The sequence below is a fragment of the Patiria miniata genome, unplaced genomic scaffold (genome assembly GCF_015706575.1).
Source record: "Patiria miniata isolate m_02_andy unplaced genomic scaffold, ASM1570657v1 HiC_scaffold_22, whole genome shotgun sequence".
In the NCBI taxonomy this organism is placed as follows: Eukaryota; Metazoa; Echinodermata; class Asteroidea; order Valvatida; family Asterinidae; genus Patiria; species Patiria miniata.
Genome location: NW_024037061.1, coordinates 3,286,634 through 3,303,127, shown reverse-complemented (window position 1 = coordinate 3,303,127; position 16,494 = coordinate 3,286,634). Strand labels below are relative to the sequence as shown.

Below are 16,494 nucleotides of genomic sequence, written 5' to 3'. Positions count from 1 at the left end.
GTTTTTACAAAACAAAACAGGCCAATTTTACTTACTGTAACATTCCTAACCCCAAAATTTCACAGAAAAAAAAAACCGTGACCATTTTGCCAGCCAGATCTATGGTCTAAATTAAAATTTGGAAATGTAGTTATTTTGGCAACAAATTGTCTTTCATAGTTCATAAGCCTCTGACAAAACAATAACTATCGACAGGACAAAAAAAAAGGATACTGTTTAGAATTGCCTAGAAATGTCTACTTTTTCCCCCAGGATAAATGGTAATTTTTTGTGTCTTTCCAATCTATTTCCATTGTAAAAGATTTGTAGCTCTGGAGACTTAACAGACTTTTTATCAGTTGGCAAACAGCGCCCTCTTTTTGCATCCAACAAATCTCAAAATGGCTGTAGCAACTGGCAAGTCCATCAAAATCCATCCCCCCCCCCCCATTTTGGTGGATTTTGGGGGACTTGGTCCAGAAGACCTGGCGTGACTTAATATTGATGGAGTATGATAGACTTAGGCCTAATGACCTGAAGCAGTGCTAGTGGTATCCGATTGATTTTGCCTAGCTTACTGTACTGCTATTGTGATAAAAGCAACGTGTAGTGAGTCCATGAATGTCAACCAGTGCGTCAGTGGTGGATTCCATTATGTCAGGTACAGTTTTGTATTAGACGCACACTGATTGATGGATTTTGATGGAATTGGTCCAGTTCCCAGTAAAAGATGCTAGGGAGTTAGGTTAACGCAGAATATTTAATCTTTTAAACAGCAGTACAGTGGTTTGTTTTGTTCTTAGTTTTGAATGGCACATTTAAAAAACAACAAGCTCAGAAAATTGTCTGTGCTTACAGGTGTACGTAGAGGTGCTCAGTCCACAACCCAAAAGAAGACCATCGATTTCAGTCCAATTTCTCCCCGAGGGCAGCGAGTCTCTCGAGGAGGGGAGGGTGGGAGTAGTGCCAGGTGGAGTAAAGCCAATCGGCCAATGGGAAGCCCAGATTGTCCTTGTGTAGCTTGATCAGCGCCGACCGCAGCTCCGTGGCGCGGCGCAGCGACTTGGCGAAAGCGTCGGCCTGGAACTCAAACCGGCGACACAGCACCGTCATGCAGAACGAAAGCACCTGTGGGAAAACAAAAACAAAGTTCTTTGAATTCTCAAAGTGGAAACCACAGACCAAGGCTTAATTTCAGTTACTGGATGACATTTTGGCTCGGAATGGCATTAATCAGGTTGGAAAAGGATAAACAAATAATGGAAGATTTATTTTCAATCATTCTGGACGCACCTCGTTGTATGGCGAGAAAACAAACTGAAAGATGATGACGAGGCCTATGAGAGTGGGTTGGACGTCGTAGAAACCAAACGCCTCAAACAGTTCCTTTCTCTCGATCAGGAGGGCGAAGAGAAACAGGCACAGGAACAAGTTCACCTATAATGACACAGGAAACAAGATCAACAAGAGCAGAATGTGCTTCACAGTGCACCAATATCAGCCACATGGGGGCAACAGTCGGCAGCTGGCAGCGGCGCAGCAGGGAAGCAGCCGGCAAAGGGGCAGCAGCTGGCAGCAGGACAGTTGCCTGCATGCAGCGGGGGAGCATCTGGCCAGGGGCAGGGGGCAGTAGTAGGCAGTGGGGCAGCAGCCAGCAGTGCAGCAGAAGCCAGCAACAGGGAAGCAGCCAGCAGTGGGGCAGCAGGGAAGCAAGCTGGCAATGGGGCAGCAGGGAAGCAGCTGGCAATGGGGCAGCAGCTAGCAGCACAGCAGTTGCCTGCAGAGACATGCAGCAGGGAGCATCTGAAAGGGGGAGGGGTGGGGGCAGCAGGGGGCAGCAGAGGGCAGCAGCCAGCAGTGTGGAAGCATCCAGCAACAGCAACAGGGCAGCAGCCGGCAGTGGGGCAGCAGCTAGTAGTCTAAAAGCATCGAGTAAGAGGGAAGCAGTTGGCAGTGGGGCAGCACGGCAGCAGCGGGCAGTGGGGCAGCAGCCAGCAGCGGGGAAACATCCAGCAACAAGGAAGCAGCCAGCAGTGGGGCAGCAGCCGGCAGCGGGCAGTGGGGCAGCAGCCAGCAGCAGGGAAGCATCCAGCAGTGGGGCAGCAGCCAGCAGTGGGGCAGCAGCCAGCAGCAAGGGGCAGCAGCCAGCAACGGGGAAGCAGCCAGCAGTGGGGCAGCAGCCCAGCAGCTGGCAGCAGTAAGGCAGCAGCCCATAGTCTGCAAACTGCATTCCAAATTGAAGGGAGCCTCCATGAATGTACAGCGGCAGCATGCTGTGTTAAGTCTATATTACCTGACTGATGACAAGATTTTTGAGGTTGTGGCTCAGCTTCCAGTGACCCAGCTCATGAGCCAGCACAGCTAGCACCTCCTGGTCATTGCAACCAGTCTTCTTCTTTTCTCCCTCCTTTGCTGGCTCGTCTGCCACGCCCTCCTTTGGTCCGGTCTCCTCTCCTTGGTCTGGCACCGGACTCTCGTCGGAGGATTCGCTTTTCTCCTTGGGTTTATCCTGAAGAAGAATAAAAGAGGAATAATGATGCAAACTTACAAAATGCACATATATCCACCAGTACTGGTGTATCATTACTCAACCTGCTCATTGGGCAGATGAAACATTCCAAAGACAATCTCAGCTCCCTGCGAAGTATATAGCTTGAATCTGCCATTTCGGCACAAAGAAGCTAAAATCATATACAGAAACCAACTCTCTCCTCACAGGTACCCAATTTACCCCTAGATGGGGAGAAGCAATGAATGTAAAGTGCCTTGCCTAAGGACTCAGGCACCACAACCCTTTAGGCTGGATTTCAACCTTCAACCTGCGGAATTACCCAAAGATCTTGAGTTTGATGCTCTGGACCACAAGGCCACGGCACTTCAGGTAAAAAGCATCTTTCCACAAAAGCTAGAAAGAACATAGGTATCTCAATCCCCCTCCCACCCCCCACCCCACCCCTCTCCATGCCCCGCCTCTCCCCATCCCCTCCTACCTCTTCTTTGCTGGCTGGCTTGTAATCCTCCAGCAGCGTGTCAAACAGAACGATGCGTTTGTTCTTGAAGAAGCCGTAGAAATAGGCGTTGCTATGAGAGGACCTCTTAGATCCTACAGAAAATCAACAGGAAATGTTCGCTTCAGTGTTTGATCAATTCTGTGTTTTGTAACAGCTTTTTACAAGAGTCGGCTAATTGTTACTGCCTCTTGTGTGAAACAAAACGTTGACCAACCTTCAACAACGTAGAGCTTGTAGAGAGGGAAGGAAATACTCTTGGCGAGTCCCTCAATCTTTGTCCTTAGTTCTCCCTCGGGCAGAGGGGTGAAGGTGTCAAAGAGTGGGGCGATGTAGTCGGCGTAGATGGTGATCATAATCTGTGGACGTAATACAGGAAACCAGACATGAATAATCCTTGTGTTCCTAGGCAAGACACTCTATTGCAATCTGTTTATAAAAGTTCATGTAAGCGATGAAAACAGAGTAGTACAGCATAAATTCTGGTGGTCCCCTGTTCACACAATACAGAATATCATTGAGACTTGAACTCACACATCATACTCTTTGTGTTCCTAAGTAGGATACTTTACCACAATTTATTTTTAAAACGTTCTCGCAACTGTCTTTAATATACACAGCACTAATGAATGTCAATTTTAGTGTTCCCTGAAGAAAAATATATCTCGACAGATATGTACAGGGTCATTCCAGCAAACAAAAAATATGAGTACCAAGGACTTGACCTACCAAAGAGACGGCGAATGCAAATGCCCAGGCATAGATGAAGAAGTACTGTCCACCCATCTGTATGATGTAGAGCAGTCCGGATGCAATGGGGGCCATCAGAGCTTGGGTCACCAGAAACATCTTGATCTGGTCCTTGATGAAGAACCCTGCTGTCTGTATCAAATGCAAAAAACCTGACGATAAGTCACAGGAACGTGGTGTTTGTATTCTTGGGCAAGGCACTTTACAATAACTGCCTCTCTCCAGTTTGTGCTGATCTCAGGCTGCTGCAGAAAACTGGTCTCGTGGTTTGATGAACAGGGCAATATAACTGCTAAGCACTTTGAGACATTGGTAGAGGGCAGCGCGGCATAACGTCATGGTCAGCCAAGATGATGACATACCTTTTTATTAGCGTGTGTGTTATTATCGGTCACTATGTGTTACCAGTCAGTACTCCAGACTCAAGAACCATTGAGTTTCAAGAACATAGGTCTGGGAGCTAGATAAGCCAAATTTGCCACCTATCAAAAAATATTCGGGAACACAACCCCTTGCTCCTGGCTTAACAAATACCGCGGACGCAACAAAGCCTGAATATTACCGGAGCACTGACCGGTAGCTGACGGGAACTCCACGTACGATAGGTTCGCGCACTTCGCGAACTCAGCAGCTGCAGCATATTAGCATAGTTTTAGCATAACAAAGGCGCATTGTCATGCGATGCAAATGCACCTGCAGAGCTCGATGTTTACTCGTAACTAAGTATCAAATTTAGTTCGCGAACTTCGCTGACCTCGCAAACAGTCAATATTGAAGCTATCCCTAAATGTTTACCTGTTTGTTGAAGCCGTGTTTCTCCTCCAGGACGAACGTGCCATAGACGGTCCATGGCAGGCCGACGATGGTGCTGTAAACGGAGGCTAGCAGCATGAACATCAGGGACTGAATGATCTATGTGGAAATATCAAATGGTGCATTTATTAAGCCAAGCTCTTTGTACCAACCAAGTTTGAAGTAGCATGAAGCCCTATGAAAAGAACTAGTAACTGGGCTCTGTCTTCCTAACTCCTACATATTCTCCACTGTGTATGAAACCAATGGCACACTCTCTGTACTACCAAGTTTCAAGGGGCTTCAAGCCCTATGTAAATTAATAGTAGCTAGGCTCTACCTTCCTCAATCCTGCACAATCCTACAAAACTTTTTGATGGATTTTGAAGGGTTCTGTAGGGTTTGAGATAATACATACAAATGTACCTCGTTTTCCGGGCCATAACCAAAGTACGCTATGGCATGTCCTGCTACTCCCCACATGTATGGGATGCCCCCATAGAGGAGAATAGCCTGAAAAACAAAACAATAGAAAAGAATTAAAAATTGATATTGTACTGTCTGCAATCCATGATGTCTGCGATCCATCCATCACAAGTCATCACTAGTCCATCACAAGTCGTCACTAGTCCATCACAAGTCATCACAAGTCATCACAAGTCATCACAAGTCATCACTAGTCCAACACAAGTCATCACCAGTCCATCACAAGTCATCACTAGTCCATCACAAGTCGTTACTAGTCCATCACAAGTCATCACTAATCATCACTAGTCCATCACAAGTCATCACTAGGCCATCACAAGTCATTACTAGTCCATCACAAGTCATCACTAGTCCAACACAAGTCATCACTAGTCCAACACAAGTCATCACTAGTCCAACACAAGTCATCACTAGTCCAACACAAGTCATCACTAGTCCATCACAAGTCATCACTAGTCCATCACAAGTCATCACTAGTCCATCACAAGGCATCACTAGTCCATCACAAGTCATCACTAGTCCATCCCAAGTCATCACTAGACCATCACAAGTCATCACTAGTCCATCACAAGCCATCACAAGTCATCACAAGTCCATCACAAGTCATAACAATTAACAGCTGAAACATAACCACAGCATATGTACTGCATCTCGAATAATATGTTTTAAGTTTGCTTGAAGGTAAATTCGTTATCCCACTTGAAGACGGAAAAAGAAGTGCCTAGTGGCGTATGGGACACAGACTCACATTATTCCGTTCCACTCGCGCTCTTGGGATAGCTACACAAAAATACTCACCGAGGATTCAAGCTGCGAAAAGACCCCTTGCCAGAAACCGAAGGAGCTCTTGTCCAGCTGGTACAGGCGAGACTTCTCAAAGGTCTCATGGTCTAGGATGTCACGTAGCGGGGCCGGTACCTCCGCAGTGTTACGGTAGACTTGCCTCTACAAAACAAACAGAGGAAGAAAGGATAATCCTTACTTTTAGGACACCTCTATTTTTTACAAGTTCTGTTCAAAACTGACTTTTGCAGATAACTCTCCAGTACCAAAGTGACTTTTGCAGGCTAAAGCAGTCTTTTTTCTTCATATAAACTCATGTTAGTTGTAGTTTTGAAAGCACATTCGAAGAAAATGTGACTTTCCTACCTTTTTTCGCAGTCAGACGTGCATGTTGTAGTTCTCACACTCGTGAAAGCCCTACATAATGAAAGCCCGATGCTGATTGGCTGCTAATAAAATTAATTAGTCTGGTTCCCAGACCAAAAACATTCTGACTACTCCTGAATCTTTTGGTCTGGGAACCAGACTAAAAACAAAATAAGTTAGTCTGGTTCTCAGACCAACAGATTCTGACTATTCCTGAATCTTTTGGTTCAAGTTCTTGGCCATCAAGTTCTTGGCTAAGCAGACTAAAAATAAATAAGATGTTTATTTTTTTATCAGCCAATCAGCATCGAGCTTTCATCGAATCGAGCTTTCACGTTTGCCATCTTGGTTTTTGAGTCTGTTTTCTGGTTGTCATCGTCGTCTTTTACCCCTGAATTTCCCTCATAAATCAAAGCCCTGCCCTCTTTCCACAAAATTAAACCTGCTGATATTCAAGAAGGTGTCATTGCCAATTGTTTAGATGTGCCAAGAAGTATTAGAATGTCAATTTTGAGTGTCATTTAGTCAACTGTTTTGGTGAGTCTTTCCCTTCCTATATAGGAACGGGGTCCTAAAAGTAAGGATTACCAAAGAAAGGATTATGCTAATTGTGCACTTGTCGACTTTATTACAAAGCCCCATCATGGGAACCACCAGACTGGGACCGTGAGTGCATAAAAACGTGCAAAATTACTACTGACGTTTTTTTACTCACCATTTGGCTAATTAATGCCCACACAACACATACATCAAAATGCTTAAGTTGCAAGCATGTCACCTGCAAAATTTGAGACCTTAAATCCAATTTTAAGGCAAGTTTTTGACAGTTCAAAAACCATCCACGTCATTCTCCATGCTTTAGAAATGGTGGTGTGATTCCCAAGGTATTCTGGGTAGGTGTAGGAAGAGCCTTGCAGCTTACTTGTTTTTTAATCGATGGCCAAATGAACATAGCGCCCTCTGATAAAAAATGAAACATTCTGCATTCACTCAGATCAACAAGAGGGCGCTGTTTTATCTACACGATGAAAATGTTTTAGCTGAGGAGTCTTTTTGCACAATGCATTGCAGTACACATCAACGTGATGTTTCGCGTTTGGATTTCGATAACGAAAATTAGAATTAAACGCTGAATTTTTGGTGATGCAATGCTCACAACAGCAACTTTGCAGGGCAGAAGTTTCGGGGATTATTGAAGAAACTGTAGTTCAGTAAGAAGCTTGCACATTTGATTCACACTGGTTTTATTATGCAGCACAAACTTTTGCACAATATGGATACCTTAAGTTTTGGGACTCTCATCTGCTCATACACAGTATTGAGAGTCCCAAATTTTCGGACTAGGGAACCACATACATTGACATACCCCAATGTCTCCTTATTCTGGGACCAATTATGACCTAGCCCCTGTGGGAAAAATATACTGAAAAATTAAAATTGAATAGAATTAGGACATGTCGAACATCACCATGATCACATTTAAATATCAGCCAATCTGAGAAAGCCTCTGTGAAAATAACATTTGATTTAATACTAGAACTTAGATGGAAACAGGTGCCGGCCAAATAACTTGACATAAACAAAACATGTCCTGTGAGGGCGCTCTTGCCTTGATCTACTAACAGTAACAACCTGAAAAGTGACAAACATGACAAAGGTTTCTCAAAATCTTACCTGTCGATAAGAAAGATAGGACTCCCATACATACATGACCCAGAAGAATATAAAGACATATTGGAATATCGTCTGAGGATCCATTAAGGGAGTTTCTTTGACTAAATCTTCCATTTCGACACAAAAATATTGTTGCGTTCCCGCAAATTGCGTAGTTTACTTCTTTCCCCACCAATCCATTCCACTCCGTGCACAGCGTAATGCTTGCAGCGATCCTGTGTGCCCTCACACAGCGCGAAGCTTACCACGAAGTCTTAGACACACGCACAAGTGTGCAGCACATTGTACAGTACGCTATTGTATAGCGCGCAATGCGTGTAGCACTCACTGCTATTGAACATGTACCGCCATGGGACATGTACTTAGGACTTGGCCATTTTCCCTCCACCTTTCCCCGGAGTCGATGCGAATTCCCCTCACACACCTTACCTCGCATCCGACCCACATTGACCCCAAGCATTTAGCGAATGTGGCTCGCTAAAACCTACCCGTGTATTCACCCCTTAGTGACCCCGTACACCCCAGCGAGTGTGTCCCGCTAACCCACTGGCCGAGACCTACGGTAGCTGGAGGTCAGGTTACGTCCTTCATCTCATAGTTTTACTCCATAGCATATGTGTGTAGATTCTTACCTAGTCTAGAGACTAAGTCTTGTACACAAACCTATGTACCGAGAAGTTATTCCCTTTTCCTTTTCCTTGAGGATCAGTTCCCCGTAAGGCTCCCGCGAGTGATCCTACTTCGCCCGCTAACCACTGCTCTCGGACTTTCTCCCACTAGAATGTCTAAGTCAGTCGTGTACAAATCTCCCATAGAGAACTTTCCCCATGCCTTTGTACACGGATGCATTATTCATAACTACTAGAATCCAATGCTCCCATTGGCTAAGACGCGCCCCCAAAAGTCTATATAAAGCGCGCAGAAATGGCAGTTCTGGTCATTGTTGTACTGGGCTCTTCCCCAGTAGATTCCTGAGCTGAGCTCTGACCTACACAGAGCTCCCGCATATGATGCATTAGATTGTTGCTCTGGGCTCTGACCCCGACAGAGTTCCTGACATGTACACATGTACGCATTAACTTTACATTGTATATAGTGCGCCCTCTATTGACCTGAGATGTAAATAATCCCGAATAAAGTACTAGTGTGTGTGTGTAAGATATTTGTATCTGACTCTTTATTTGATAATGTCTCTCAACCCAGAGAGACGTTACACTGGTGGCAAGCGGTGGGATACGAACTTACACACACCATCGAACTATACCATGACTTTTAATTAAGTCACTTCATGTACCCCTCCACTGAACGGATCTCCCAGCTTTAGACTCTGACTTTCTGCTTGTCAATATCAGCAGCCAACATGCCTGCCAAGCGAAAATCTCGCAGGTTACAGTCGTTGTATGATGATGATGACACCAACCTGTATTCAAGTCTACAGGCAGAGAGTGCAGAACTTCAAGAACTTAAAAAACAGTTCGAACTGTTCAAGCTTCGTTCAGTGGAGGCGGAGAAAGAGCTGAAACAACTCCGAGCAGCTGCTGCATTACACAGCCCATCAACGGCTGAGCAGACAGATGCCAATGTTTCAGCGAAATCGCCGAAGGACTCACAGCCAGTGATGTCCGCTCCCAGTACTGCCCCTTCCACCGTTCCAAAAGCTGACGCCCCTAAACCAACAGCAGCAGAGCAAGCAGAGCCCCGTCCTCTCCGAACCCAGCCGAGTCATAAGCTGGATGTTCCTCTCCCTCGCCAAGGAGAATTTGACGGCACGAAGTCATGGGAAGGCTTCGTCCGACCTCTGATGGGTCTCGCCGAGGCTTGCGGCTGGTCCGAGGAAGAAAAGCGCTTCCGACTTGTCAGCAGTCTACGTGGAAAGGCGGCCGAGTACGTGTACCAGCAACTGGATCCCGAAGCAATCAAGTCGTCCGACACCCTGGTGAAGGAGCTTGGTAAACGATTTGGCGAACGACAATTGCCAAATTACTACATCGCTCAGCTAGAAGCGAGGAGACATCAGCCGAAGGAGAAGCTGGCGGAGTTTGTAGCCGACATTCGCCGCCTCGTCTTCCGTGGCTACCCTACGGCAGATCCAGTTACCAGAGAGAGCATCGCCCTTCGCCATTTTCTGAAGGGCCTCCCCGACCAACAGATGGCAGTTTCCGTTGGCATGACGAATCCCAAGTCCCTTGAGGAGGCAACAACGGCGGTGGAAAACTTCCTGAGCCTCCGTGACACCACAAGCTCGGGAAAATCACATCGTGTGAACACCGTACAGGCAGCATCTGAGGCTGATCCCGGGTTCGTCAACCAAAAGCAGTTTAAACAGTTCCAAGACACCCTCGACCGACGGTTAAACGGAATTGTCAAACTGATCAAAGATAAGCCCGCCATCAAGCAGAAATCCGCCAAGCCTGCTGAAGCCAAGAAACAGCAGATGGATGTTACTTGTTTCAAATGTGGCAAGCCCGGCCACTTTGCAAACAAGTGCCCCGAAATAGCGGCCAAGGAGGTCGTCGTCATACAGACGGAAAACTAACGCGGACCGTGCCGTCCGGCCTGGCACCGGTCCGTCCCAATGAACAGAACACTATCCGAATGGGTAGACAGCAATTTCAAGGCATGTCTGCATTTTTGCGAGTGCAGATATGCGACCAAGACAGCGAACTTTTAGTCGACACCGGAGCGGCGGTGACCATCATTTCTTCAGCACTTTTCAGCCAGATCCCTGCTGAAAAACGCCCTGAACTCAAACCCCCGTGCAAAAGCACAAAACTAGAAACTGCAAACAAGGAACTCATTGACATTGAAGGTGTTGCCACAATCGACATGATGATTGGTGAACAGCACTTCCAATGGGATGCATTTGTCGCCCCCATCAGCGATGAAGGAATCCTTGGCTATGACTTTCTATACCACTATGATTGCATATTGGAGGCACGCAACGGCATACGAATTGCTGGTAACTGGGTTCAGTGGACAGTCCAAGGAGCCCCTCCCCGTGTAGTTAAGATCGCACTGAAGCAGAACACTACAATTCCAGCATGCAGCGAGTGGGTAGCAGAGGGCATAGCTGATCATCACAAACTGAGTTCCATGTATGCAGTCGTTGAACCTGCCAACCTTCGTCACAATGTTGTGGTTGGCAGTTCACTCATTGATCCCCGCCGAGAAGACATCGGCATACCTGTCCGACTTGTGAACACTTCACCCGAGAACATTGAACTTCAGGCAGGTACAACGCTTGGATATCTGCATGAAGTCGATACGGTTGAACTCATAGCCGAGCAGGAAAACTGTGAAACCGATCACCTCTATCGAGTAACGCGAGTGTGCAGAGAGCATGCCCGCCCAACGTCATACGCAGTCAACCCGGTCAGTCCCGCCGTCCCCTACACCCCAAATCCTTCTGACAAGTGGTCAGAAAACCTACAGAAACTGTACGAGAGGAGTTGTGAAAACCTGTCCCCACACCAGCAGAAAGCATTGTGTGAACTTTTGGCCAGCCACGAGAACACTTTTGCCAAATCCGCGGAGGATTTGGGAAAAACGTCAATAGTGCAGCACACTATTGACACCGGCGACGCACGCCCCATACGACAGCCTCCCCGCCGTCCCCCCAAGGCATTTCAGGGCGAGGAGGAGAAAGTTCTCGAGAGCCAACTCAAGGCGGGTGTGATTCGCGAGTCAACATCCCCCTGGGCATCACCAATGGTTTTTGTCCGGAAAAAGGACGGCACAACTCGTCCGTGTGTCGACTATCGTAAGCTGAACGATGTTACGCGCCGTGACGCGTATCCCCTACCCCGTGTTGATGACTGCCTAGATTGCCTGAGTGGGGCAAAAATCTTCAGCACCCTCGATCTGCAGTCGGGCTACTGGCAGATTGAAGTGAAGAAGGAAGACCGTCCCAAAACCGCGTTCGTAACCCGAAGTGGACTGTACGAGTACGTGACCATGCCTTTTGGGTTATGCAACGCACCCAGTACCTTTGAGCGCTGTATGGAGCTAGTACTCAAAGGTTTGCAATGGCGAACTCTGCTGATATATCTCGACGATATCATAATCCTGTCATCAACATTTTCCGAGCATATTGAGCGTCTTGGTGAAGTCCTACGCCGACTAGGAAACGCTGGACTGAAGCTGAAACCGAGCAAGTGTGAACTCTTCCAGACGGAAGTTCTGTTCCTCGGTCACATCATCACACCAGATGGTGTCAAACCAGACCCTAGTAAAGTTTCTGCTGTGCAGAACTGGCCCACCCCCAAGAACATAACTGAAGTACGCTCTTTCCTGGGACTATGTTCTTACTACCGTAGGTTCATAGCCCAATTCGCCACGATAGCCAGCCCCTTACATCGTCTGTTAGAGGCCGGACAGACGTTTAAGTGGACTCATGACTGTCAAGCGGCTTTTGAGAAATTAAAGGCCGCCCTCACCGGCAACGAAGTCATGTCATACCCCAATGATGATGGGTTATTCATCATTGATACCGATGCTTCAGATAGTGGCATTGGTGCTACTCTATCGCAACTCCAGTGGTGTGATCGGACCCAGAGGGAGGAAGAACGGCCGATAGCATATGCTAGTCGGTCGATGACAAAGCCGCAGCGTCGCTACTGCACCACGAGGAGAGAACTCCTCGCAATCGTCACCTTCCTTCAGTACTTCCGACACTACCTACTGGGCAAACAGTTCCTCATCAGAACTGACCACAGCGCTCTTCGATGGGTCATGTCTTTTCGTGAGCCTGTCGATCAGATGGCAAGATGGCTTCAAATCTTGTCTCAGTTCGACTTCAAAATCGAACATCGACCAGGGAAGAAACATGGCAACGCAGATGCCCTCTCTAGGGTGCCATGTGACCCTGACGACTGTCCGTGCTACGACGGAACGACCATACTCGCTGAACTCCCCTGCGGCGGTTGCGAGAAGTGCACAGCCAAAAGCGAGCTGTGGTCCGATTTTTCGCAAGTCGACGATGTGGTCCCCCTTTCGACCAGACGAGTAAACGCTACCTCCGCTGAAGTTCAATTCCCAAAGAGAACTTCAGCTGCTGACGATCAGCCCTCGAGCAATGACGTCAGCCCTCAGGCCAAACCCGTATCCCCACGGACAGTCCTCGTACTGATGGCAACGTTGGTTACCCTCCTACTGGTTCCTGTATGCAGCATTGGTAAACTTATTTGGCGCTCGTGCAGTGAGTTTACCTGCAGCGACTTTGACGATGGACAGTTCAAAGGTCGTTTTTCGCACACAGCCACGCCTACTGGAGAAACTCCCGGGCAAGCCAATTTGCCCACAGCCATTCGGGTAGTACGGCCGAACAACCGAACTAAACCTGCTACAAAATCCTCTGATTCAGCTGGAAGAGAGTTGAACTGCAACGCGCCCTGCATCCCGCAAAAGGATGCCGATGCCGGTTCAAGTGCCGGGCAGCAACTTGCAGAACAATCGAATCCAACCGGACAGCAAGACGACCAAGATGGTGAGGTCACGAGTGATCGTGCCCCTTCTAGCGCCCCCGCCGGTCCCAGCGCCGGACGAGCCACATCTTGGGTCGGTGGCTACACGACAGAGGAAATAGCTAATCTGCAGAGAGCAGATCCAGACCTGAAGATCATCATTGAGTTGATGACCAAATCACCTGAGAGACCAAGCAGAGACCAGATAGCACGCGAAAGTCCCGCCACTAGGAACTTGTGGTTGCTATGGCAACAGCTGGTGCTGAAAGACGGTGTTCTTTTTAAAAGATGGGTGACTCCTGACCAGACCCAGTCTTACCTGCAACTTGTGATTCCTCGAGAACTGCAGAGTGCCGTTCTTCAAGCTGCACACGACGCCGTCACATCTGCTCACCTCGGGGTGAAGAAAACTGCTCAGAAAATCAAATGCCAATTCTACTGGTACAGGCTTAAGGAAACAGTTCGTGACTGGGTCCGCAAGTGTGCTAAGTGTGGTGCCCGCAAAAGGCCACACACAACCCCCAGAGCACACCTCGAGGATTATCGAGTCGGCGCACCGATGGACAGACTGGTCACGGACATACTTGGTCTATTCCCTATCAGTGACAATGGGAACAAATACATCCTTTTAGTCGGTGACCAATTCACAAAGTGGATGGAGGCTTACCCGATTCCCGACCAAAAGGCAGAGACGGTGGCTCATAAAATCGTCTACGAATATATTTCCCGTTTTGGCCCACCCCTTGACATTCACTCCGACCAAGGCCGAACTTATGAGTCTCATCTCATGCAACAAGTTTGTAAGCTGTTGGAAATCCACAAGACTCGAACTTCCCCATACCATCCATCCGCCAATGGACAGGCGGAGAGATTCAATCAAGTTCTGGTTGACATGATCGCAGTGTATGTTGACAGTGACCAACGCAATTGGGACATCCACCTCCCACTTCTAACTTCAGCGTACAGAAGTTGCCAGCATGAATCTACAGGTTACTCGCCTAATATGCTGATGTTAGGTCGAGAAACCCATCTACCAATTGCGCTTGTACTCGGTGGCCCCAACACAGAGGACCAACCGTTAGATGAATGCGAGTATGTTGCATCCGTGAGGAAACGGATGGAAACCGTCCATCATCTGGTTCGTCAACATCTTGGTAAATCCGCTGAAAGACAGAGGAAAGACCACGATCCCCGAGTTTCCCAAAGAAACTATCAAATTGGTGACTTGGTGTACATGCGAGACAGCACAAAAACCCTTGGGTTATCTCCCAAGCTAAAACGAGCTAAATGGGCAGGCCCCTGCGTCATTCTCAGAACATTGAGTGATCTTCTGTTTGAAGTCCGGTTCAAGCAACGGGGAAGAACAAAAATTCTTCACCATGACCGACTTAAGCAGTATCTCAGTGACGAGGTCCCAAAATGGATGCTGGACCTTCGTAAAACTTTGATGGAGAAGGGTTCTCTTTCAAAGGATGCTGCTGTCCCCCGCAGTAACGCCAGGAAAACATCCAGCACCAAACGCGCTGATGACCCCTCATCAGCCCCGCCTGCTACAGTATCTGTTTCCCCGACACCAACTGTAGCGCCCTCTGCGACAGGAACTTCGCCCTTGTCAGAGAGGAGGAGTACCCGTTCTAAGAGAAGGCCAGCGAGACTTCAGGATTATTTCTGGTCTCCCACCTCCATCTTTCACGACGCTTATTCATGGTCGATGAACTGCGCCGAGTGAATGAACTCAGTGTTTCACCCTCCATCGCTATGGACACTGAACTTTTTTTTTCGTCGTTTTAGATGAATATTTACCTTCTTTTTGTTTTGATTATCTCTCATTTATCCGCATTTAAAGGAAATGTAACCGTTCGTTGTTTTCTTTATGTTCACTTTTAAGTTTTACACTTTTTGCATGTTTTTAGCGCTCCATTTATCTTTGCTTTTCCTTAACTCTTGTTATTCAGTAATTCCTTTTATTACAACGAGGACGTTGTAAAAACTAGGGGGAGATAGTGTTGCGTTCCCGCAAATTGCGTAGTTTACTTCTTTCCCCACCAATCCATTCCACTCCGTGCACAGCGTAATGCTTGCAGCGATCCTGTGTGCCCTCACACAGCGCGAAGCTTACCACGAAGTCTTAGACACACGCACAAGTGTGCAGCACATTGTACAGTACGCTATTGTATAGCGCGCAATGCGTGTAGCACTCACTGCTATTGAACATGTACCGCCATGGGACATGTACTTAGGACTTGGCCATTTTCCCTCCACCTTTCCCCGGAGTCGATGCGAATTCCCCTCACACACCTTACCTCGCATCCGACCCACATTGACCCCAAGCATTTAGCGAATGTGGCTCGCTAAAACCTACCCGTGTATTCACCCCTTAGTGACCCCGTACACCCCAGCGAGTGTGTCCCGCTAACCCACTGGCCGAGACCTACGGTAGCTGGAGGTCAGGTTACGTCCTTCATCTCATAGTTTTACTCCATAGCATATGTGTGTAGATTCTTACCTAGTCTAGAGACTAAGTCTTGTACACAAACCTATGTACCGAGAAGTTATTCCCTTTTCCTTTTCCTTGAGGATCAGTTCCCCGTAAGGCTCCCGCGAGTGATCCTACTTCGCCCGCTAACCACTGCTCTCGGACTTTCTCCCACTAGAATGTCTAAGTCAGTCGTGTACAAATCTCCCATAGAGAACTTTCCCCATGCCTTTGTACACGGATGCATTATTCATAACTACTAGAATCCAATGCTCCCATTGGCTAAGACGCGCCCCCAAAAGTCTATATAAAGCGCGCAGAAATGGCAGTTCTGGTCATTGTTGTACTGGGCTCTTCCCCAGTAGATTCCTGAGCTGAGCTCTGACCTACACAGAGCTCCCGCATATGATGCATTAGATTGTTGCTCTGGGCTCTGACCCCGACAGAGTTCCTGACATGTACACATGTACGCATTAACTTTACATTGTATATAGTGCGCCCTCTATTGACCTGAGATGTAAATAATCCCGAATAAAGTACTAGTGTGTGTGTGTAAGATATTTGTATCTGACTCTTTATTTGATAATGTCTCTCAACCCAGAGAGACGTTACAATATGGTTGCGCTCCTCACACCACCAAGATCATCACTCATGCATGTCATGCATGTAGCATGTGCATTTTGCGAACGAAAGAGGGCGGTGTATTGGACATTCTTCC

At 47.5% G+C, this 16,494-nt stretch overlaps 1 protein-coding gene across 2 annotated transcripts; it reads right to left on the bottom strand.

Moving 5' to 3' along the window:
- Positions 1 to 778: 778 nt before the first annotated feature.
- On the bottom strand, positions 779 to 16,471 carry LOC119730349 (CAAX prenyl protease 1 homolog). 2 transcript variants are annotated; one of them, XM_038203201.1, is made up of 11 exons: positions 16,394 to 16,471; positions 7,839 to 7,968; positions 5,814 to 5,960; positions 4,956 to 5,042; positions 4,533 to 4,649; positions 3,717 to 3,869; positions 3,205 to 3,346; positions 2,970 to 3,082; positions 2,273 to 2,488; positions 1,273 to 1,416; positions 779 to 1,107 (listed from the first exon to the last, which is right to left on the bottom strand). In XM_038203201.1, exons 2-11 carry the CDS (start codon positions 7,950 to 7,952, stop codon positions 886 to 888), a joined length of 1,455 nt encoding a protein of 484 aa, XP_038059129.1. In that variant the 5' UTR covers positions 7,953 to 7,968; positions 16,394 to 16,471; the 3' UTR covers positions 779 to 885. The 2 variants fall into 2 exon arrangements, with proteins under 2 accessions (XP_038059129.1, XP_038059130.1); XM_038203202.1 differs by having other exon boundaries at positions 7,839 to 7,959; positions 16,391 to 16,434.
- Positions 16,472 to 16,494: the final 23 nt, after the last annotated feature.